Genomic DNA, 23,188 nt, shown 5'->3' with positions numbered 1-23,188 from the left:
GTTGGGAGGAGCCACTGTTGCTGGGAGTCGAAGGACAGCTGCCCCGGCCCTGCTGTTGGCGAGCCCACCGGCTCCACGCAGAGGGCTCCCTCTGTGATGGCGCTGCTGCCCATGAGCACAGGCGCAGCTCTGGGGGGCCTGGCTGGGGGGGGTTCTAAGAGGGTGGGTCCCATCCTCAGGGTCGTGGCCCAGCTGGACCCTCACAAGCTGTCCTGAGGAAGAGCCCAGCAGCTCACGGTGTGGGTCACACAGAAGATTCTAGACTGGCTGCTTCAGGTCAGTAGGTGTAGGCAGGCTCTTGGGACGGTGGGTCCGAAGTCCCCCCCTGCCAGGGCCCCCAGGGCAAGCTGTAGGCTCGGGCTGGGAGGGTGAGGGCTGGGCCAGGAGGGGCAGACTCGCCACAGGGTCCGTGTGGTCAGCACGTCGATATGGAGCCAGAGGGTGATCCGACGCCAAGCAGAAGGCTCCTCGGTCTGGGTTGGAGGATGGGGGAACCAGCAAAGGGCACGGGGAGCTGGGAAGGGGGTCCTGGGGCCGGACCCTTGGGGGCATCCACAGGGGAGAGGGGGCCCTGGAGACAAGGGCCCCACGTGCCCCGCGGAGCAGAGGGGAAACAGTCAACAGGCCTGCAAGTCCTCCGCGAGACACAGGGATGGCAGAGCCCGCCAAGCAGGGGCCTCAGGCAGAGGTGGATGGAAGCACGAGCGGGGCCGCAGGAACAGAGCAGAGGGTGCCGGCGGGGCTGGGGAAGTTTGGCCAGACTGTTCTCACTCCCACTGGTTTCCTGTGGCGCCTAGAGATGTTCTGGGTGTGTATCTGCGGTTACTTCTGACCACCTCTGGTGTTCTGGGGGCTTCCACGGAGGACAGGGGGGACACAGGGATGGGATAGGACGGGGGTGGGCAGCCGGGAGCCAGGAGGGGCCAGGCGCCCTTGGTGGTCTGAGCTGAGCGGTGGTCAGTGGCCGCCCAGGGGTCCTCAGGGAAGGTATGCTGCACCGAAGGGACATGAGGGGGTGGCCGGCAGGGTGGGCCTGCGGGCGCCGGGGCCAGCAACCTGCCTCAGCCGGGGGGAGGGTTGGGTGCCCAGGAGGGGTTCCCCCTGGCCTCCACGCCCGGGAGTGCCTCTGGGCACTTCAGCCGTTTCCCCAGTCTGGGCCCTGTGACAGCTGCTTCCATCCTGACTTTATTCACAAAACCCAGGAGTGACACTTAGGGATGAAGCTTCCAGGAACAAGATGTGAATAGAAAGAATGGCAAAGATGGGGCTGAGCGCCTTTCAGAAGGACACCCCTGGGGGAGGAGGCAGCCCTGAGGCTGGGGGAGCACCCCCATGTCAGGAGCGGGGCACAGAGACGGGCCCACAGCACCAGCCATGGGTGGGTCAGCAAGACTCGGGGCCCCTCTCTGCTGCAGCTTGGAGCCCACCTCCTGGGCTTCTTTGCCAACCCGTGCAGGCGGTGGGGGTGCCCATCTGGGAGCCCCGCTCCAAGTACCAGGCTGTGGGAGTGGGTGCAGGGCCCATGGGTCAGGGCACTGAAAGACACGTGGGGGGCTGCTGCCCACACTTTATTAGACGTGCCCGGAGCCCGCCACGGCCCCGCTGTGGGGTGTGGGGAGCAGCCTGTGGCCCGTCTCCAGCACCAGGGCCAGTGGGGCGCCCCTCACCTCCCACCCCCTGCCCCAGACAGGGCTGGTGGAGAACACTTGGACGAGGAAAACGCCAGAAACCCCTGCAGACCCCGGCCCCGGGGGTGTGTGTGGCTGGTCGTTGGCCGCCCGCTCGGGCATGGCACTCCTGAGGCTGGTGAGAGGTCCTGCAGCAAGAGAGGCAGACGGGGGCACGGCCGTCCCCCAGGTGGGCGGCGGCCTTTGGCAGCGAAGCTGCGTGGCGGGCAGCTACGCACAGTAGGTGTCCGCCTTCACCACCTGGCAGTACATGGTCATGGCGAAGGTCAGGCCCAAGATCTGCAGAGACAGCAGGGGCTGGGCAGGGCCACTCAGGACCACGGCCAGCGGCCAGTGCCATCACTGCACCCGCGGCATCCCAGGTGGGCTGGAACTCCCGTCCCCTGGGAAGCCTCCAGCACTGCGTGCCCCGCACAGGCCTAGAGGCACCCCGTGGGCTGGACCCAGACCCAGACCCGCTGTCCCCTTGGGGTGGGTTTGGCCACCCTGGGCTTGGCTGGTCTCACGGCCCAGAGGTTCCAGGCTGGGCCCCCAGCAGCTGCTCTCCACCCCTCTATCCTACTGCAATCACCCCTCTGGGAGTGTCTGGCTGTGACCCCTGCTTGCACCCCAGAGATGGGCTGCCCTGATACTGCTTGTGCTCCCCCAGGGGCTGGCACTCAGCTCTTGCACGAAGGTTGGGGAGCAGGGGCTGGCTGGCCGGCCCCTCACCAGGGTCTGCACTGCTCACCTTCGCTCTGTACCAGGCAGCCCTGTGACCACCCCCCCACACACACAGCCCGGGGCAGGGGTGTGGGAACACAGCTGGCGCACAGCCCTCTGCAGACGTGTCCGGGCTGTGCTTCCATCCAGGACACCAGACCCTCCACTCAGGAGTCTGTCCCTGAGGCGTCACAGGTCACCTCCCCGTGGACGCTGTCCCTGACAATCCCCAGGGAGGCCCCCTGCACCTCTGCCGGGGATCCAGACTCCCCACTGCCCTGTTCTTTAGGCTCAGGGCTGGGGTGGGGTCCCTCCTACCTGCACCAGGGCCGTGCACAGCCCGAAGACGCCCACAGCCAGCAGGTTCTCCTGGAGCCACATCTTCACGGTCTCGTAACACGGCTGGGGGAAGAGTCGGCGTCACGGGGGCCGCGAGGTCGGCCCTCCGCCCCCACGACCCCGGGCCACGGCCAGCCGGAGGGCACAGACTCACCGCTTTCCACCAGGTGCCAGGCGCGTGCAGCCCGCAGCTCTCGCTGAACTCCAGGCAGCAGGAGTCAGGCACGCGCGTGGCATTGTAGACCTCGAACCAGTCAGTGTAGTTGGAGACCCCGCAGCAGCGGAACTGCAGGAGAGGCGGGTTGGGACTCTGCGCGAATGGGGCCCCGCCCGGTCCCGCCACGCCTCCTGGCCCCGCCCGGGTCCCACCCCCGCCATGCCACGCCACGCCTCACGTCAGTCTGGATGATGCTCCAGGCGTTGGTGAGGCCCACGTTGCCCGGAGTGCCGTACAGGTGCAGGCCCTTCTTCAGGTCCCGCTGGGCATACTTGTCGATCTGCAGGACGGCAGGGCCACCCTGCGGCCAGCTCCACCCACCTCGGCCTAACCCGCACCCGCGCCGGCCCCGGTGCCCTCCCTCCCCCTCCCCACAGTCACCCGTCCCAGAAGGCGCCGCCAGGCTCCAGCGCCCCAAGGTCTCCCTGCGCCTCTCGTGCTGAGCACGGGGTCGGACGCAGACGCGTCAGCACGAGCTTCTGGCGGTTAACTTGCAGATGGAGACAGACACACCGAACACCCAGGGCAGCGTCTGCACACGCCCACCAGGACCCACGGCTCCGCGTGGCTGGCCTACAAGGCCCAGCTCTTGGTTCCTAAGACCATTCGTTCTCCATAAAGGAACCAGGCTCCCTGGAGAAATGGCCGATTCCAGGGCTGGGGCAGGGGCCCCCCAAGATGGACCTGGGGGGTGTCTCCTAGCACCAGAGAGGGAGGTGCCAGAGGAGCAGGTAAGGGATGTGGGAGCCACAGAAAGAGCTCCAGCCGCCACAGCTAAACCAGATGAACAAAAAATAACAGTGTTGGGGTAAAACCAGAGAATAAACCCGTAAATGCACCCTCACATGTGTCATTAAGCGGCGGTGGGGGGTGGGAGGCGTCCCCATCAAGCTGACACACAGCTGAAGACGGGGCCATCTGTGAGCTCAGACTTCCTGGCGCCTCCCCCAGGCCTGGCCTCCAGGACCTGTGGTTGCAACCAGAGCCAGGCCTGGCCGGCGTCTGTCCACGCAGACCTGGGATCCCTGGGGTCAGTTCTCAGCCCCTCCTGTCCCCTCGCCGGTGGGAGGGTGCAGCCCCAGGCCCGCTGCAGGGCAGCTGTACCTTGTCAGTGTAGGCGAAGAAGAGGATGGTGATGCAGGCCTCGAGCAGGAACACCAGCAGCAGTGCCACGAAGAACTGCGGGCCAGGCCACCAGCCTCAGCCGCGCGGCCCGCCCGCCCGCACGGAGGCCCCAGCCGCCCCGCACAGGGTCCTGGGGGGCCGAGAGGGCTGGGACAGGAGCTGGGAGGGAGTCCTGGGGGAGGGGTCTCGCAGAAAACAGTCCCAGTACCAGTCGGAGGGGCTCTGCCTGGCACATGTGTGGGGGTGCGTGTACACGTGCGTCCATCAAGACTGCCCCCCGCCTGGCCTGCTCCCCCACTGGACTCACGGTGAGCAGAAGGCATCTGTTCTCCTTGATGGCCCCGATGCAGCCCACGAAGCCGATGGCCATCACAAAGGTGCCAGTGACGATGAGCAGGTTGGCGGCCGACAGCGATGGGAAGGAGGAGGACAGGGTGGCGAAGTTGCCCTGCGTGGCCGCTAGCCAGATGCCCACGCCGAGGATGCCGCAGCCGCCCAGCTGGGCCGGGACACAGGGGGACACGGTGAGGAGCCCACCAGGTGCCCACTGACCGCCCGGCCCGTCACCCGTGCCGGGTCTCCCCACGCATCCTCGGCCCCAGCCGTCCCCCGGGAGGGGCCACCCCCGAACCCACACCAGCCCGCTCCCCTGACCACTGCAGCTTTTACTGAACTTCATAATTGCTCCTTACAAAAATCGATTCAAACAGGAAGAAGAGGCAGAGGAGGCCAGGCGGTGATGAATCCAGGGAGACGCCTGGCCCCGGGGGGCAGGGGCGGGCCAGCATGGCCACAGGGGGTGCCGCAGCCCGGCTGGGACTCTGAACCCTCGGGGACACCCCAAGATGAAACGGGAGCTCGAGCCCAAGGCTGGTGGGGTCTGCTGACCGTAAGGAAGTGTGTGTCTGTGTGTGTCCAGGCTGGGCAGGGTCTGCTGACCGTAAGGAAGTGTGTGTCTGTGTGTGTCCAGGCTGGGCAGGGTCTGCTGACCGTAAGGAAGTGTGTGTCTGTGTGTGTGTCCAGGCTGGGCAGGGTCTGCTGACCGTAAGGAAGTGTGTGTCTGTGTGTGTCCAGGCTGGGCAGGGTCTGCTGGCTGTAAGGAAGTGTGTGTCTGTGTGTGTCCAGGCTGGGCAGGGTCTGCTGACCGTAAGGAAGTGTGTGTCTGTGTGTGTCCAGGCTGGGCAGGGTCTGCTGACCGTAAGGAAGTGTGTGTCTGTGTGTGTCCAGGCTGGGCAGGGTCTGCTGACCGTAAGGAAGTGTGTGTCTGTGTGTGTCCAGGCTGGGCAGGGTCTGCTGGCCGTAAGGAAGTGTGTGTCTGTGTGTGTCCAGGCTGGGCAGGGTCTGCTGACCGTAAGGAAGTGTGTGTCTGTGTGTGTCCAGGCTGGGCAGGGTCTGCTGACCGTAAGGAAGTGTGTGTCTGTGTGTGTCCAGGCTGGGCAGGGTCTGCTGACCGTAAGGAAGTGTGTGTCTGTGTGTGTCCAGGCTGGGCAGGGTCTGCTGACCGTAAGGAAGTGTGTGTCTGTGTGTGTGTCCAGGCTGGGCAGGGTCTGCTGACCGTAAGGAAGTGTGTGTCTGTGTGTGTCCAGGCTGGGCAGGGTCTGCTGACCGTAAGGAAGTGTGTGTCTGTGTGTGTCCAGGCTGGGCAGGGTCTGCTGACCGTAAGGAAGTGTGTGTCTGTGTGTGTCCAGGCTGGGCAGGGTCTGCTGACCGTAAGGAAGTGTGTGTCTGTGTGTGTCCAGGCTGGGCAGGGTCTGCTGACCGTAAGGAAGTGTGTGTCTGTGTGTGTCCAGGCTGGGCAGGGTCTGCTGACCGTAAGGAAGTGTGTGTCTGTGTGTGTGTCCAGGCTGGGCAGGGTCTGCTGACCGTAAGGAAGTGTGTGTCTGTGTGTGTCCAGGCTGGGCAGGGTCTGCTGACCGTAAGGAAGTGTGTGTCTGTGTGTGTCCAGGCTGGGCAGGGTCTGCTGACCGTAAGGAAGTGTGTGTCTGTGTGTGTCCAGGCTGGGCAGGGTCTGCTGACCGTAAGGAAGTGTGTGTCTGTGTGTGTGTCCAGGCTGGGCAGGGTCTGCTGACCGTAAGGAAGTGTGTGTCTGTGTGTGTCCAGGCTGGGCAGGGTCTGCTGACCGTAAGGAAGTGTGTGTCTGTGTGTGTGTCCAGGCTGGGCAGGGTCTGCTGACCGTAAGGAAGTGTGTGTCTGTGTGTGTCCAGGCTGGGCAGGGTCTGCTGACCGTAAGGAAGTGTGTGTCTGTGTGTGTCCAGGCTGGGCAGGGTCTGCTGACCGTAAGGAAGTGTGTGTCTGTGTGTGTGTCCAGGCTGGGCAGGGTCTGCTGACCGTAAGGAAGTGTGTGTCTGTGTGTGTCCAGGCTGGGCAGGGTCTGCTGACCGTAAGGAAGTGTGTGTCTGTGTGTGTCCAGGCTGGGCAGGGTCTGCTGACCGTAAGGAAGTGTGTGTCTGTGTGTGTGTCCAGGCTGGTGGGGTCTGCTGACCGTAAGGAAGTGTGTGTCTGTGTGTGTCCAGGCTGGGCAGGGTCTGCTGACCGTAAGGAAGTGTGTGTCTGTGTGTGTCCAGGCTGGGCAGGGTCTGCTGACCGTAAGGAAGTGTGTGTCTGTGTGTGTCCAGGCTGGGCAGGGTCTGCTGACCGTAAGGAAGTGTGTGTCTGTGTGTGTGTCCAGGCTGGGCAGGGTCTGCTGACCGTAAGGAAGTGTGTGTCTGTGTGTGTCCAGGCTGGGCAGGGTCTGCTGACCGTAAGGAAGTGTGTGTCTGTGTGTGTGTCCAGGCTGGGCAGGGTCTGCTGACCGTAAGGAAGTGTGTGTCTGTGTGTGTGTCCAGGCTGGGCAGGGTCTGCTGACCGTAAGGAAGTGTGTGTCTGTGTGTGTCCAGGCTGGGCAGGGTCTGCTGACCGTAAGGAAGTGTGTGTCTGTGTGTGTCCAGGCTGGGCAGGGTCTGCTGGCTGTAAGGAAGTGTGTGTCTGTGTGTGTCCAGGCTGGGCAGGGTCTGCTGACCGTAAGGAAGTGTGTGTCTGTGTGTGTCCAGGCTGGGCAGGGTCTGCTGACCGTAAGGAAGTGTGTGTCTGTGTGTGTCCAGGCTGGGCAGGGTCTGCTGACCGTAAGGAAGTGTGTGTCTGTGTGTGTCCAGGCTGGGCAGGGTCTGCTGACCGTAAGGAAGTGTGTGTCTGTGTGTGTCCAGGCTGGGCAGGGTCTGCTGACCGTAAGGAAGTGTGTGTCTGTGTGTGTCCAGGCTGGGCAGGGTCTGCTGACCGTAAGGAAGTGTGTGTCTGTGTGTGTCCAGGCTGGGCAGGGTCTGCTGACCGTAAGGAAGTGTGTGTCTGTGTGTGTCCAGGCTGGGCAGGGTCTGCTGACCGTAAGGAAGTGTGTGTCTGTGTGTGTCCAGGCTGGGCAGGGTCTGCTGACCGTAAGGAAGTGTGTGTCTGTGTGTGTCCAGGCTGGGCAGGGTCTGCTGACCGTAAGGAAGTGTGTGTCTGTGTGTGTCCAGGCTGGTGGGGTCTGCTGACCGTAAGGAAGTGTGTGTCTGTGTGTGTCCAGGCTGGTGGGGTCTGCTGACCGTAAGGAAGTGTGTGTCTGTGTGTGTCCAGGCTGGGCAGGGTCTGCTGACCGTAAGGAAGTGTGTGTCTGTGTGTGTCCAGGCTGGGCAGGGTCTGCTGACCGTAAGGAAGTGTGTGTCTGTGTGTGTCCAGGCTGGGCAGGGTCTGCTGACCGTAAGGAAGTGTGTGTCTGTGTGTGTCCAGGCTGGTGGGGTCTGCTGACCGTAAGGAAGTGTGTGTCTGTGTGTGTCCAGGCTGGGCAGGGTCTGCTGACCGTAAGGAAGTGTGTGTCTGTGTGTGTCCAGGCTGGGCAGGGTCTGCTGACCGTAAGGAAGTGTGTGTCTGTGTGTGTCCAGGCTGGGCAGGGTCTGCTGACCGTAAGGAAGTGTGTGTCTGTGTGTGTGTCCAGGCTGGGCAGGGTCTGCTGACCGTAAGGAAGTGTGTGTCTGTGTGTGTCCAGGCTGGGCAGGGTCTGCTGGCTGTAAGGAAGTGTGTGTCTGTGTGTGTGTCCAGGCTGGGCAGGGTCTGCTGACCATAAGGAAGTGTGTGTCTGTGTGTGTCCAGGCTGGGCAGGGTCTGCTGACTGTAAGGAAGTGTGTGTCTGTGTGTGTCCAGGCTGGGCAGGGTCTGCTGACCGTAAGGAAGTGTGTGTCTGTGTGTGTCCAGGCTGGGCAGGGTCTGCTGGCTGTAAGGAAGTGTGTGTCTGTGTGTGTGTCCAGGCTGGGCAGGGTCTGCTGACCGTAAGGAAGTGTGTGTCTGTGTGTGTCCAGGCTGGGCAGGGTCTGCTGACTGTAAGGAAGTGTGTGTCTGTGTGTGTCCAGGCTGGGCAGGGTCTGCTGACCGTAAGGAAGTGTGTGTCTGTGTGTGTCCAGGCTGGGCAGGGTCTGCTGACCGTAAGGAAGTGTGTGTCTGTGTGTGTCCAGGCTGGGCAGGGTCTGCTGACCGTAAGGAAGTGTGTGTCTGTGTGTGTCCAGGCTGGGCAGGGTCTGCTGACCGTAAGGAAGTGTGTGTCTGTGTGTGTCCAGGCTGGGCAGGGTCTGCTGACCGTAAGGAAGTGTGTGTCTGTGTGTGTCCAGGCTGGGCAGGGTCTGCTGACCGTAAGGAAGTGTGTGTCTGTGTGTGTGTCCAGGCTGGGCAGGGTCTGCTGACCGTAAGGAAGTGTGTGTCTGTGTGTGTCCAGGCTGGGCAGGGTCTGCTGGCCGTAAGGAAGTGTGTGTCTGTGTGTGTCCAGGCTGGGCAGGGTCTGCTGACCGTAAGGAAGTGTGTGTCTGTGTGTGTCCAGGCTGGGCAGGGTCTGCTGACCGTAAGGAAGTGTGTGTCTGTGTGTGTCCAGGCTGGGCAGGGTCTGCTGACCGTAAGGAAGTGTGTGTCTGTGTGTGTCCAGGCTGGTGGGGTCTGCTGACCGTAAGGAAGTGTGTGTCTGTGTGTGTGTCCAGGCTGGGCAGGGTCTGCTGACCGTAAGGAAGTGTGTGTCTGTGTGTGTGTCCAGGCTGGGCAGGGTCTGCTGACCGTAAGGAAGTGTGTGTCTGTGTGTGTCCAGGCTGGGCAGGGTCTGCTGACCGTAAGGAAGTGTGTGTCTGTGTGTGTCCAGGCTGGTGGGGTCTGCTGACCGTAAGGAAGTGTGTGTCTGTGTGTGTGTCCAGGCTGGGCAGGGTCTGCTGACCGTAAGGAAGTGTGTGTCTGTGTGTGTCCAGGCTGGTGGGGTCTGCTGACCGTAAGGAAGTGTGTGTCTGTGTGTGTGTCCAGGCTGGGCAGGGTCTGCTGACCGTAAGGAAGTGTGTGTCTGTGTGTGTGTCCAGGCTGGGCAGGGTCTGCTGACCGTAAGGAAGTGTGTGTCTGTGTGTGTGTCCAGGCTGGTGGGGTCTGCTGACCGTAAGGAAGTGTGTGTCTGTGTGTGTGTCCAGGCTGGGCAGGGTCTGCTGGCTGTAAGGAGACGTGTGTGTGTCCCCATTATGAGACATGAGTGTGTGGGTACCCATAAGGAGACGTATGAGAGTGTGTGTATTCCCATAATGAGACGTGTGCACATGTGAGTGTGTCCCCATAAGGAACGTCTGCACGCCTGTGTGCCCCACCTGTGGGAGCAGGATGACCCCCGCGTGGCTGGCCCCCGCCAGGCACCGGGACAGAGCTGTCCACGGTGCTGACCGCAGGCAAGGCCGCCCTGAGGGAGCAGGGCACCCGCCCCTGCCCGGGGGCACCATCCGGGGACCCTGAAGAGGCCGGGACGGGCGCGGGTCACAGCCCTCCCACCAGCCAATGGGCAGGAAACGGGCGCCCAGGGCCACCCCAGGTCCCCGGGCTCTCCTGGGGCACCTGGGGCGCCCGTGTGGACCACACACACACGGACAGGCTCCCCTGGCCTCTGCCCAGAGTCTCAGCAGAGGGGGGACCCAGGTCAGGGGTGGGGGCTGCCCCCCCGGAGGAAGCTGAAGCGGGCACCCTGGTCCCACGCCTGCTCGTCCCCGCTGACTGCGCAGCACCCTTTCCCACTCCAGGGGCTCAGCCCCAGGCCGGCGCTGGTGGGCGTGGGGGGCTGCCTCTGAGCAGAGGGGAGCACCATCCTCTAAAACCCAACAGGCAGCCAGCCGGCCCCACCCTCGAGGTCAGTGTGGACGGCTCCATTCCGCAGGACAAGCGCCTCCAAGCCCCTGGCCCCACGGGGACCCGGGGGAGGTCATGGGAGGGCATCTGGGGGGAGCGTCCTGAAGGGCCTGGGCCCACCCGGAGGGGCGTCACCCAGGTGGCCTCACACGCCGTGACGCGGACCCGGCCCACGACGACACCCAGACACGTCACCCGGCCCTCCACACTCAGGCACAGACCAGTCACCAATAACAGCGCGAACACGATGTGGGCACATGGGTAAGAAAATTACCTGTAATTGTGAAGCTGCTTCTGCGTAGGCAGCTTTTAAAACATTTTGGCAGGAAAATTACAGCCTCTGAGTACGGGGGAAATGGGCCGTGGGAGACCCAGACAGAGGAGCAAACGCAGAAGGGCCTGGGTCCCTCCCAGGACAGGGCCGCGGGCAGCAGTGGGCAGGGGGCTCCACCCCACCCCACCCATGTCCTCCCTGCCCCTCCCCAGCCCCGCTGGGGCCCTGGAGCAGACCCCCCCATGGCAGCGCCCCCGGGGTCCCCATGCCAGCCCCGCAGTCCCCAGGGCGTCCTTGTCTCCCTCTCACACTTAGAGCACACACGCTGCCCCCTGTGCCCAGCCTGGCACGCATGCCCCACCTCCTGCCATCTGTCTTCTTGTACATATTTTTGGGGACTGGCCTAGGGCTAGGCAGGTGGGGCCCCTTGGTGAGGCCCACGGGGGGCGCCAGCCCTCCAGTCACGTGGCTTGGCGTGGCAGATGGCCGGGCAGCTGGCCCAATCCTTGGAACGTGGTGGAGGGCCTGGTGCCCACAGGGGCCAAGCCTGTGTCAGAAGCCCCTCACCGGGCAGCTGGCACCATCTCGGGGGTGGGGCCGGGCACGGGGGCGGGTGTGACACCCCCCTCCCAGCCAAGAACAGCCCCAGGGGAAGGGAAGAGCCCATCCCTGTGAAGTTCACAGATGGAAAAACTTGTCCCCGGGCTAGAAATCAGGTCTGCAGGTGCCCAGGGCGGGGGCTGGGGGCCCGAATGCCAAGGCTCGTGCACCACCCTGGTGGGGAGCGGAAAGTCTGCAATGGAGGGGCTGCCCTGGCGGCGCAGCGGGGAAGACTCTGCACTTGCAGTGGAGTGGGCACACCCCCTGGTCCAGTCCGGGAGCTAGGAGCCCACGTGCCACGCGGCCAAAACAAAGAATCTGTGCAACTGACTAACTGTTTTCCTTAGACTCCAGAAAGCCCCACGTCCCTCCAGGCTCCAGCCCACCAACCCTCCTGAGGCTGGTGTCCGAGAGGAGGGGGCTGCCCTTCTGGGGCAGCTGGGGAGCAGACAGGCCGGACTTCAGCAGGGAGCTAGGGCTGCACCCCTTCCGCCCACACAGGCCTTGGGGCCTCTCCACTGCCCCCCAGCCCCCTTAGGGGCTGAAGCCACACCTCTCTGCCCCAAACAGAGTTCCCAGGGGCCCCTGACTAACTGCTGCCACCCCCAATCATGTGAGAAGCCACCCAGTCCCTGATCAGCAGGGCTGGCGTGCCGGTGGGGCTGGGATAGGGAGAGCCACCGCTGCCCCCACAGGGGACCAACCCTGGGCCCCAGAGGCCTGTCTTCCAGCTGCTGGTCCCAGGGACGGGCCTCATGCCGGACAGTCATCCTGTGGCATCCTGACCCCTGACCTGACCGGGACGGCCAAGGAGCCCGACTTCCCACACTCGCTGCCCACCCACCCTGGCTTGTGGTCGCTGGCAGCAGGACCCCCACCAGGACCCCCACCGCCCCGCCCCCTCCCCGCTGCAGGAAGAAAGCGGAACCAGGACACACAGCTGCCCCCAGCCCCCCAAGAAGGCCCGAGCCAAGAGCAGTCACGTGGTCTGAGGTCCACAGACCCCCACCCTGCCCCATGACCTCCAGCAGGGCCCCTCGGCCTGCCTGTTTCCCTGGCGGCAGGGGCGCTGGGGGAGGTGGTCCCAGGTCTGCAGGGCCCTTGGGCCCTTGGGCCCCTCTTCCAGCGGCCCGGGACACCTGGGCCAGGCAGCTCGTCAAAGGGGAAGACCAAGCGCCCCCGGGCTGGTGGGGGACGCAGGATCCACAGAGAGTGGAGAAGCCCGGGCAGCAGACGACGGGGGCAGGGACGGCTCCCACCGCAGCACCACAGGCGGGCCCGGCCCACGCTGCAGGGGAGGCGGGGCAGGGAGCGCTCCTGCCTGGACGGGGCTGGGGGACCGCAGTGAAGCTGACCACACCCGGGAGTGGCCGGGCTGCAGGCTGAGGCCCAGCCAGTCACAGGAGCACCTTCGCCTTTCAGAATCAGTCCTGCCTCCACTCAGGACCACCCCCACTGCCAAGATCACCCCTAGGGCTGCAGAAACTGTCCCGGGGAGCCCTGAGCACCCACCCGGAGCTGGGGAGGGGCAGGGAGAGTGCCCAGGAGCTGCTGAGACCCACCACCACCTCCTGAGCCCGCACACAGCCCTCCTCCCCAGGAGACAGCACTGACTCGGGGACCCCAGCCCTAGGCTGCCCACCGCCTGCATGCCTGGAAAGCAGCGGTGCCCCTGGAAGGCAGTGGTGTCCCCAGAGGGGCTGTGCCTCCCCGGGAGGGCCCGGCGGCCCTGGGTGGGAGGAGAGTCTGGGGGTCGGCCGGCACCTGGGCCTCACCCCTCCCCGGTGCCCCTTGCAGCCCGCCGGGGCCTTCCAGGCTCCGTCTCAGGGCGCCCCTTCGCAAGCCCCAGGGATACCATCAACTCCTGAGCCGCGCTCTTGACCCGCAGGCCACACGGGACCCAGCAGATCCACACGAGGACCTGAGGCTGGAGGCCCCAGCCCGGCCCTTCCGGACCCCATCCAGGAGCCCCCAGGGGAAGTCCGTCCAGCACAGCATGCTTACCTCCAGAGCCAGCCCCCTGCCCACCCTCAGCCAGAGCCCCCAGGGACGGACGGAGGGGCAGAAGGCACTGCCGGAGAGGCTGGCTTAGGCCCAGGAGGAGAGCGCCCAGTGTGCGGGGTGGGCCCAGCGGGGTCTGCAGTGGAGAAGGGGGCTCCGGGGCGACTCAAAGACAAGTATGCCCTGCCGGGCTGTGGGCAGGAAGGAGCCACGGGGCGGGGCGGGGGGGTCACTGCACATTGACCTGCAAGCGGCATTCCACCTCCCCTCAGCTTCTCTGGAGTGGGACTTCTCCCGAGTGGGAAACAGCAGGGGCAAAAATACCTCCAGTGGGGGCTCAGCACCCCCAGAGAGCAACGGTGCTGGTCCCGAGAAAGGGGGGCTCTGGCCCACCCCCCGCAGCCTCGTCAGCAGCACAAGGGCCCGGCTGCACAGGGGCCGACAGGGTGGGGGTCTAGCCAGCCCCCGGTCACACTCACCACCCCTGGCCTCAGCGTGTTTCCTGGGGGTCCCCCCTCTGACCCCAGGCCTCCGAGGCCGCCGGACACCAAGGTGGGGTGTGGAGGGACCGAGCCAGCCCCCGGGCCCAGGGCGCTTGGCCGCGAAGTGTAATTGGATAATAAAAGGATTGGATTTCCTAGCTCTGGAGAGGGTCCCCAGGGTTTCCTGATTTGTTCTTTCCGGGGCAGGAGACGGCATCCACGGCAGGCATCAGTGGGGCGTGTCCACCCTGCAGCTGGTGTGGAGGCGCCTTCGGGGTTCACAGGGCAGAGACAGATCTGCCAGGCCATTCAGGGGGCTGCCCCCAGGCACAGGCCCCTCGAGGGCCCCCTCTCCTGCTCCCAACAAGCAGATACCCCTGTCTCCAAGGAGGCCGGAAGGGGGGGAGAAGCAGGTCCTGCCCCGCCCCGCCTCCAGGACCTCCCCCTGCCGCCGCCCACCCTTCCTGCTCACCAGTCACACAGCCACCCGCAGCCCGCTCCCGTCACACTGCCCGGGGCAGACGGACCCTGCCAGCGGCTCACCGCTCACACACCAGCGTCCCCCGCTCCTGGCCAGCGTCCCCACTCCTGACCAGCATCCCCTGCTCCTGACCAGCATCCCCCACTCCTGGCCAGCGTCCCCTGCTCCTGACCAGCGTCCCCCACTCCTGGCCAGCGTCCCCCGCTCCTGACCAGTGTCCCCACTCACGACCAGCGTCCCCCGCTCCTGATCAGCGTCCCCTGCTCCTGACCAGCGTACCCCCCTCCTGGCCAGCGTCCCCTACTCCTGACCAGCGTACCCCCCTCCTGGCCAGCGTCCCCTACTCCTGACCAGCGTACCCCCCTCCTGGCCAGCGTCCCCCGCTCCTGACCAGTGTCCCCGGCTCCTGACCAGCATCCCCTGCTCCTGGCCAGCGTCCCCCGCTCCTGGCCAGTGTCCCCACTCCTGACCAGCATCCTCACTCCTGGCCAGTGTCCCCACTCCTGACCAGCATCCTCACTCCTGGCCAGTGTCCCCCGCTCCTGACCAGCGTACCCCCCTCCTGGCCAGCGTCCCCCACTCCTGACCAGTGTCCTCACTCCTGACCAGTGACCCCCGCTCCTGGCCAGTGTCCTCACTCCTGACCAGTGTCCCCACTCACGACCAGCGTCCCCCGCTCCTGACCAGTGTCCCCCGCTCCTGACCAGTGTCCCCCAAGGAGGAGAAGGTCACACCCCATGCGCCTGGGCAGAGCTCAGCCTCAGCCACCTCTGCTGCTCACTCCTGGCCTCTGGGGACTTCTCAGCTCCAGCCTGGGTCCAGCCCCTCCCAGGAGCCCCTTGCAGAGTACGACCCTTCAAGTGACGCCTGGGGAGGTGGGCAACTAGGGCAGGAGCCTCCCGCCCCTCCCAGCAACCCCCTACTTCTTAGGCCAGAGCCCAGGAGAGACGGGAGGTGCAGCAAGGTGGTGCTTTCTGAGCCTTTCGAGGTAAGTGGAGCTCAGGCGGACGAGTTACAGTCGGCGGCCTCCTTCTGGGGTCCAGAGCCCCCGCAGGAGGGACAGCCACGCCCCCACGCCCCCACCGTGGAAGGAGAGCAGCGTGGGGAGTTAACGATGGAGCGCCCATGACCTTGGCATCATCTCTCCGCAGGCCCCGCAGCCCGGATGGTGGGCCCCAGGCCCGGCCGGGTTTGCTCCCAGTGCAACTGTGGCACCCCTGCAGGCGCGCCCAGCCCCCCCCCGGGTCTGGACGGCAACTCTGTCCTCCAGTGTTTGGGCTTTTCAAGGGAGGGGGCCCCCCAGAGCACCAACAGCTCTGACCCTGGACACAGGCACCTCATCTGAGCAAACCCAGCCACCTTAGATAAAGTTAGAGAAGCGCCCCGCTTCTCTAACAGCAGAGGGGCCCGACAGTTCTCCCGCTGGCCCCCAGCCCCTGTCCTGCCCAGGAGCCGGTCCAGCAGAGGGCTCACCCTCCCATCCCCAGCCGCCACCCACCTCCGCCCAGCCCCTCTGCAAGTGCGCTCCCTGGAGCCAGGAAGGCCGGTCTGCTGGGGAGGCTGTGCCCACGAAGAGCGAGGGCGCGGCGGAGGGGAAGGAGCCAGCGGCCCAGCAGAGGGCAGGCGCAGGGCCCCACGCCACCCCGCGGCAGGTGCGGGACACGTCCGGCCTCAGCAAGAGACAGAGCGGTGGGGACGCAGGGCTGCCGACCAGGGTGCAGACTCGGTGGACCCCAGCAGTACCGGAACCCCCAGGAACCGCGCCGCCCTGGCCCCAGCGACCCCAGGCACACCCCCAGCCAGCGTCCCGAGTGTCCCCTCCCCCCTACCGCCCCCATTGGGAGCGGCGACCCGGGCCGCCGCCACTCACCCAGAAGAGCAGGTTGAAGGCGAACATGAGGTACTTGACGCCCTGCAGGCAGCCGCGCGCCATGCTGCAGCGCTTCAGCTCTAGGAGGAAGATGAAGGACAGGTCCAGGTAGAAGACCACGTACTTGTTGCCCTTGGGAGACGTGTAGCGCGCCTGGGCCGCCTTGGGGCCGGGGCTGGCGTGCAGGCCGAAGAAGGGGCCGCCGCGCGCGAAGCCCGGCTCCTTGCCCGGTGGCGACGGGCTGCGCCGGTACGTGGACTCGTCCGTGCTCGAGCGGCGCATCGCGCGGGGCCGCCGGGCTCCCCGCCCCGGCCCGCGGGGACACCCGGCGCGCCGCTCCACTCGGACCCGCGGCGGGCCGCGGACACCTGCCCGCGCGCCGCAGCCCGGCCGGCCTTGCCCGCGCGGACCCCGCCCCGCCGCTCCGGCCGTCCCGCCCGGCGCCGGCCAATCGCAGCCCCGGCCCGCCCCCGGCCCGCCCCCCGCGGACCCCGCCCCCGGCGCGCCCCGCCCGCCGCTCCTCCGCCCGCACCCCGCCCGCCCGCAGAGCGCCGGAGGGGGCTGGGGGCGCGGGGCCCGGCAGCTCCCAGCCCCGGCCGTGCCCGGAAGCCGCAGCGCACCGAGACCCCGCTGGCGGCTGGGTTCGGCGGCCTCCGACAACATGCGAAATGCAAAGCGCTTTGCAGATGAGGGGTGACCCACTTGCTGTCTGAGGGCGACGGGGGGCAACTCTGGTCCTCCGCCCAGATCGAGGCAGCGCAGGGGGTGCAGCCCGAACACACCCAGAGTGCACAAGAGGCCCACCCTGGGCCAGCGAGGGCTGCGCGGGGCCCTGAGTCAGCCTGGGGACCCAAGCCGGGGGCGGTCCCGGGAGAGCAGGCAGAGGGGCGACTGGAAAGACGAGCCTCTGGGAGGGGCCGGGGCAGGGAGAAGAAGCCGGGAGGGCGCTCTGGGGCCCCCGGGGCACCGGGAGGGTGGTCACCCTGCCAGGCAGGAGCGGATGTGTTCAGACTGAGGGAGCCAGACACAGGGGCGCAGGAGTCATCAATGGGCCCAAGGCAGGCCAGAGACCCCAGGTCCTGAGCCCACGGGACCCCTCTGCCCCTGCCCTGGTCCTGTCTTCCGGGCATGTGCAACGTGCAGTCACATAGGACCCCTCGCGGGTGGAACACGCTGCTGCCACTGTCTTGAGAGTCTCCGTAATCTCTGACCAAGGTGCCCTGACTGTCACGTTGCACCAGCCCCTCGCGGCAGCACACTCGAGCTCCGAGGCCCCTTGCACAGGCAGAGTGCTGTGTGCCTGTGCTGCTTCGGGCAGGCGGGACAGACGCCCCTCCGCTGCGCCCCCACAGCCCACCCCACTGGTGGACGCCCTGGGTGTGGAGGGAAGACCCCCGCCCGAGGCCCAGATGCCCCCTCCCCTCCCGCCTGCAGCCCTCCTCCTCCCCTCCGTTCAGCAGGGGGCCCAGCCCCGGGGAGGATGGTGCCACAGGCAGGGAAGCCCCCCGTCCTAGACTGGGTCTACCCGGCCACCAAGGCCACCCAGGGCAGCACCCACCCGACAGATGGTCTAGGAAGCTGAAGTCAAAAGAGGGAAGGACTCGCCCAAGGTCAGTAGAACTCAGAGCGAAGGAAGGCACGGGGGAGGGAAGGGGGAAGGGAGAAAAAGTTGGGGGGGTAGGCGACAAAGTGAGAGTGAGGAAGCTGAGCCTGAGCCCTGCTGGGCCCGAGAAGGGACACGCCGCCGACCAGGGCCCAGTGGCGACGCGAGCTGTGGAGGGTGCCCATGCAGGCTCTGCAGAGACCGCTGGCCGCAGCTCCGCAGAGGCAGCAAGTGGCAGCGGTGACCCCTGGAGATCCTGGGGGCCCCCAGCAGCCTCTGGCCACCTCCCCCTTGCCCCAACTCTGCCAGCCCACACGCCCAAGCCAGGGACGGCCACTCAGGGCCCTGAGAGCAGGCAGGCTGAAGGGCAGCGCCTCTGAGGACAGGACGGGGGCCGGAGCCTCCCCTCCATCCCTCAGCCCACTGCAAGGCTGGCTGGCTCCCACAAGGGGCCCAGCACCCAGGGTGCCCTCTCCCCTGCCTCACTCGGCCAACACCATGCCAACGCCCCAGGACTCCTGAAAACCCTGTCCAGTTTCTAAAACCCTGCTCCGGTCCACCCCCCACCCTGGTGAGCCGCTGAGCCTGAGCTGAGATTCACCCAGGAGACAACCAAGGATGCCGGGGCCAGCGGGAACACAGATGTGAGCACAAGGTCGCCGCCAGCCCCGGGACCCCGTCCCCGACGTCCAGCAGTTCCCCCAGCAGCGGGACCCCAGTGACACATGCCGACAGGGTCACACTGGGCTGGCTTAGTCCCGGTCTGTCCCGGGAATAGGAGAGCCTCCGCCAGCGAGGCCCTTGGGCCAGGCATGGTGGAGCCGCCCCGCCGCCCCACCGCGGGCCCTGCCCTACCTGGCTTGCCGGGGAAGAAGGTGGGCGGTGCCCGATGGCCCTGAGGGCCAGCCAGCCGGCAGGCGAGCAGTCAGCAAGGCCAAAGCCGCAGCCTGTGGAGGGAAGACAGGCAGAGTGGAGGCCGCGCTGTGCCTCATTCCAGCCTCCACGGGGTCTCTGCACCCGGGGTGGGGTCCCTGCGGGGACAGAGGGCCAGCTGGGGGCAGGGGGTGGCATGCTCAGACTCATGGCCCGACCCTGGGGCTGCCTCCCCACCCTCTGAGGTGCCCGGAGGCACAAGCGTGCCCATGTGGGTACATGCACGGGGAACACACGTGGTCAGCAGACTGAAGGCCATCCAGCCCCCGGCGACCCTGCAGCCCGGAGCCCCACCTGAGGGTCCACGTCCCTCAGGGCCCTGCACCCCGCGCCCTCCCGCTTCCCAGAGACGGATGTCCTGAGCCCCCAGCCTCCCCATGGAGCCAGCCAGCGATGAGTCACGAGGCCCATTAATCTGCCCTTAATGCACTCACGCAGAGCAGGGGACTCTGTCACCATTACCAGCCAGGGATTGCGGGGGAGGAGGGCCAGAGTCACACTCCGCCCCCCCCACGCCTGACCCCTCGGACAGGGGCTCCCTGCAGCCCGGCGGGGGCGGGGGAGCTGGTGGTCTTTCCAGCAGCTGGCAGCAGACAGCAGAGGCTCATGCGCCCCCCACCCCCCTGTCCACTCAAGCGCCCCCCGCTCCTGCCCACCCCCACATCCACTCCCTCCCGGGCCACCCGCTGCTGAGTGTCCTCTCAAACCCACACCTGCGGCAGACACGAAGCCACTGAGCGGGTGGAAGCCTGGCAACCTGAGACCCGCCCCCTCCCACCCACCACTGCAAGAAAGGAGGCACCCAGACCAGGCCCGGGACCCCACTCCCACCTCAGCGACCCCTGTGCCCCTGCGCCCGGGGAGGCTGCGTCCAGGGAGGGGTTCAGACCCAGAAGTACGGAGGGCAGGGGCGTGAGGGGGACCCCCCCACCGTGTTCTCTGATGAGCCCCTCCCAGGAGCTCACAGCAACACTGCGGACACTGAAACCCATGCCCCCCCGCCCCCCACTCCCAGGCCTGAGGCCGCCTTCATAGCCGCACCCCCCAGACCTGGGCTCAGCGGGTGGCCTCCCAGCCAGACCCTGAGGGGCAGCTCCACCCGCACCCCTCCCAGCCGCCAACCCCCCCTAGACCCCCACCCAGGGCAGCCCTGGGACCCTCCACAGGTGACCGCCGTGCCCCTCCCTGAATCCAGGGCCCCACCCTTATCCCGGGCAGCCCAGACTCAAGCCTGCAGTCGGAGGGGCGGCTGCAGGGCCAGACAGGACTGGACAGGACCCGGCTGCCCCCGCACCTCACCTAGCCCGGCCTCCTCCTCCAGGAAGCCTCCTGCCCCCTGGCTTGCTCTGGGCCTCCTCTGTGCGCAGGACCCCACAGGCCATGGTGCCCAGAATAACACGCAGACCAGGCAATTGGGATGGGGCAGACACAAGAAGCCCAAGACAGCCCTAGCCCAGCCTGCCAGCCCTGGGCTGGGCCTCTGGGACCCTCTGGGGCCCGGAACTGGAGGAAGCCCTGAAGGGTGGGCACCTACCTGGCCAGACCGAGACCCAACTCAGAGGAGGACCTTCCCGAACACCGAAAGTGCTGGCCCGGCAGCCTCGGAGGCCTGGGGTGGACGGGCCCCAGCGGAGCCCACGAGCGTGTCCGCAGCTCAGGGTGCAGAGCGGAGCGGCCGCCCAGCCCGGGCCCCCAGGTTGTCGGCTCCGAGGCAGCTGCGAGGAGCCAGGAGGCCCCGCCAACACAAACAGGCCTCTGGAGCCAGCCTTCCTGCTGCCGCTTCAGCCCCCAGCCCCGGGGGAGGGGCGTGCAAGCACCCAGGCCCACAGGCTCTCCTCCCCCTGGGCTGGAAGACACTGCCTCCAGGGGAGGGGTCCCCGTGGAAGAGGCCACCCAGGGGCCTCCAGCAGTTCCCCAGGCCCAGTGAGGCCAACCCGAGCTCAGGACCCTCCCACCACCCTGGGGCCTGGCAGCCCCCTGCCCCACCCGGGCACTGACACCCCAGCCCAGCACGCCCCCTACACACCAGTGCCCACAGGGAGCCCCAGGCATGGCTGAGCGGGCCATCCTCAAGGGCCGGCCCGTCCACGGTCACTAGGTTGCACAGTTGGCCTGCAAACACCGCCTGCTACCCTAGTCCCCGGGGCCCAGAGGGTCACTGCGGGTGCAGCAGGTGGGTGAATACCCCATCAAACCCCGACAAGGTATCCACGCACCCCGCTCACCACACAGCCTACCCAGAGCAGCCAGAGCTCGGATGCTCAGGGCTGAGCTGGGACCCCCGCCCCTCCAGCTGGACGGCCTCCAGACCCCCACCTCATAGAAGGGGAGGCCGAGGCTGTGGTCCGGGACGGGGCGCAGGGTCAGCTGCCTCCCGGGCAGCTCCGTCTCCCAGGTGGCGTTTCCAGGACAACACCCAGGCCACAGGGTCTGAGCAGCTGAAGTTTGGATCATGGGTTTCCCCTTGTCCCCCGCCTGCCCTGAAGTGACCCTCTTCTGGCAGGAAGTACGGAGCACGGGTTCCAGACCACATGTGAGCACCGCCCTCCCGCCCTGTGCCCCTGCCTCTGGGGGAAGGACCCCGCCTCCTCGGAAACCCAGCACCTCACTCTCCCTGCCCATCTCCGGGCCAGCCCGGGGTCTGGGCCACATCTGCGCTCACCCCCAGGGCCCCCGCCACAGGCCTGTCCCACCCCTCCATGCCCCGACCAGTGCGCCGGGCCTCTGGGTCGCTCTCTGCCCCTGCCCACCCTGAGGACAGCTAGACTACGCCCAGCCTGCTCCCCCAGCACCCACAGGGGACGGAGAAGGCCCAGCGGGGGAGAAGGCTGAGGTGAGGCCCCCCAGGGTCCTCAGGTCCAGCCTGGCCAGGCCTGAGCCAGGGCGGAGTGGGCACAGAGGGCAAGTGCCCCAAGGGGCCTCTGAGCACATGTGTGCTGGTGGCCGGTGCCACCAAGCTGCTCAGCAAGCCCCTCCTGGGAAACCAGGGAGCTGCAGGGAGGAGTCCCCCCCCAAATCCACACGCAGTTCTCAGAATTCCAGGAATGTCAACTTGGCTCTCTGGCCCCTCAGTCTCTGGGAGTAAACAACCGCTGGGCCAGAGCGGGGTGCGGTGGACCAGGGGCCCCTCCCCCAGGAAGCCCACGCACATCCACCCCTGCTCCAGAAGAGCCCCCCGCCTGGCACCCCAGATCCTGCCTGTCCCCCTCACCTCCGCAGACGCAGCCGCCTCTGCAGCCGAGCCTGGGTCCACCCCAGGCCGCTGTGACTCAAGGCCCCATCCCAGGCGGGGACAGGATGTGCGTCCAGTCAGCCTGGGAAGGGGGGGGCAGGCAGGGCAGGGAAGTGGCTTCTGCTCGTGGCTCCGCACGTGCCAGGGTGCGGGACAGCGAACGCCACTGGGGCAGGCGGCCAGGGCCAAACTCCAGACTGGCAGAAGCGCTGGCCAGCCTCCCAAGGACCCCAGGACCTCCACCTCCCTGCCCCTTGCCTACATCCAGAGTCCACCACCCACCCCAGGAGGACTCTGCGCTGACGCCTGGGACCCAACGCGGGCCCACCCGCCCCAACCAGAGACCCTGACGCCCCAGGCCAGCAAACGTGAGGAGACCCTGCCTAGGTGCCTGGGTCACGGGCCCCACCGTGCCCAGGCCACCCTCCTCAGCCCAAAGCCCGCCTCCTCCAGGGAGCCTTCCTTGCTTCTCAGTGCGCGGCCCTCCCCCAGCCCCCAGTCACAGGATCAGGGGGCTCACCTCTCGCCACTTCCGGAGACACACCCCCCATCCCCCCACCCCCGCTCCCTTTAAACCCCACCGCCTCCAGCTCCCACAGCTTCTGTCCCGCAGGGACGGCCTCCGGCCTCAGCCCGGGGTCCCTTCGCCGGCATCTGCCCGGCTCCCTCTTCAAGTCTCAGCTCAAAAGACACCCCGAGCGCCGTCCCGACCCTCAGAGCCGGCGCTCCCGGGTCACCGGCGCCCGCCCCGGCCGAGCGCGGACTGGGGCCTGGGCCGCCAGCGCCTCCCCCGAGAAGAAGGCAAGCGGGGGGCCAAGCTGACCACGGCGCCGGCCAGAGCCCCCCACTGGCTGGGTCGCCCCGCGCCCGCCCGCCGCCAGGGATACGGGCAGCTACCGGGCCGGGACCGTTACAGTGCGGGCGACCCGGCCAGGCGGCGACCTCCAGGGTCCCTCGGACTCTGCGCAGAGACCCCCGAGTGCCCGCGGGCAGCGGCTCCAGGCGGAGAGGCCGCCCCTGCCTGGCCCCTCTGGCTACTCTCCGCGCCCCAGACCCCGCTCGCAACTTGTTGCTGAGACGCGGCTCTGCGCTCAGTTCGCGCGGGTCCGGCTCGGGCGCGGGCAGCGGGCAGCGGGCAGCGTGCCCTGCAGCACTCCGCCCGCGTCCCGGCGGGGGCGCTGTACCTGCCTAGCGCCCGCCGCGCGGCGTCAGTCAGCCGGGCGCGAGGAACGCGAACGCCGCCGCCGGGCCCTTGCGGCCCCGCGCGGACGCCGTAGGCCGGGACGTACCAAAGCGCGGACGGGGGGGCTCCTGCCGCAGACCGGCCCCACACCCCCGCCCCTGACCCGGGACCTGGACTCCGGGCTCCGGACCCCGGACCCCGGACCCGCGCAGAGGAGGCGCCGTTGCGGTGGGAGGCGGATGCGGGCGGCGCCGGACGGCCGCGGGGCGGGGGGCGGGCCGGGCCGGCACCCCCGCGCCATGGGTGCGCCCGGGCGG

The 23,188-nt window shown here is 67.2% G+C and overlaps 1 protein-coding gene across 6 annotated transcripts; it reads right to left on the bottom strand.

The window, feature by feature from the left end:
* Window positions 1-1,552: 1,552 nt before the first annotated feature.
* TSPAN4 (tetraspanin 4) lies at window positions 1,553-22,944 on the bottom strand. 6 transcript variants are annotated; one of them, XM_043922851.1, is made up of 9 exons: window positions 22,873-22,944; window positions 18,379-18,470; window positions 15,921-16,000; window positions 4,379-4,570; window positions 4,051-4,125; window positions 3,125-3,247; window positions 2,884-3,015; window positions 2,709-2,792; window positions 1,553-1,967 (listed from the first exon to the last, which is right to left on the bottom strand). In XM_043922851.1, the coding sequence occupies exons 3-9, from the start codon at window positions 15,981-15,983 to the stop codon at window positions 1,899-1,901; spliced, it is 738 nt and encodes a 245-aa protein (XP_043778786.1). In that variant the 5' UTR covers window positions 15,984-16,000; window positions 18,379-18,470; window positions 22,873-22,944; the 3' UTR covers window positions 1,553-1,898. The 6 variants fall into 6 exon arrangements, 5 of the variants coding, with proteins under 5 accessions (XP_043778786.1, XP_043778796.1, XP_043778777.1 ...); XM_043922861.1 differs by lacking the exon at window positions 22,873-22,944 and adding an exon at window positions 22,755-22,828; XM_043922842.1 differs by lacking the exon at window positions 22,873-22,944 and adding an exon at window positions 21,668-22,204.
* Between the last annotated feature and the right edge of the window lie 244 nt (window positions 22,945-23,188).

Source organism: Cervus elaphus, chromosome 2 (assembly GCF_910594005.1).
Source record: "Cervus elaphus chromosome 2, mCerEla1.1, whole genome shotgun sequence".
Lineage (NCBI taxonomy): Eukaryota > Metazoa > Chordata > Mammalia > Artiodactyla > Cervidae > Cervus > Cervus elaphus.
The sequence above is the reverse complement of the archived record's forward strand: the minus strand, read 5'-3'. Positions and strand labels throughout refer to the sequence as shown.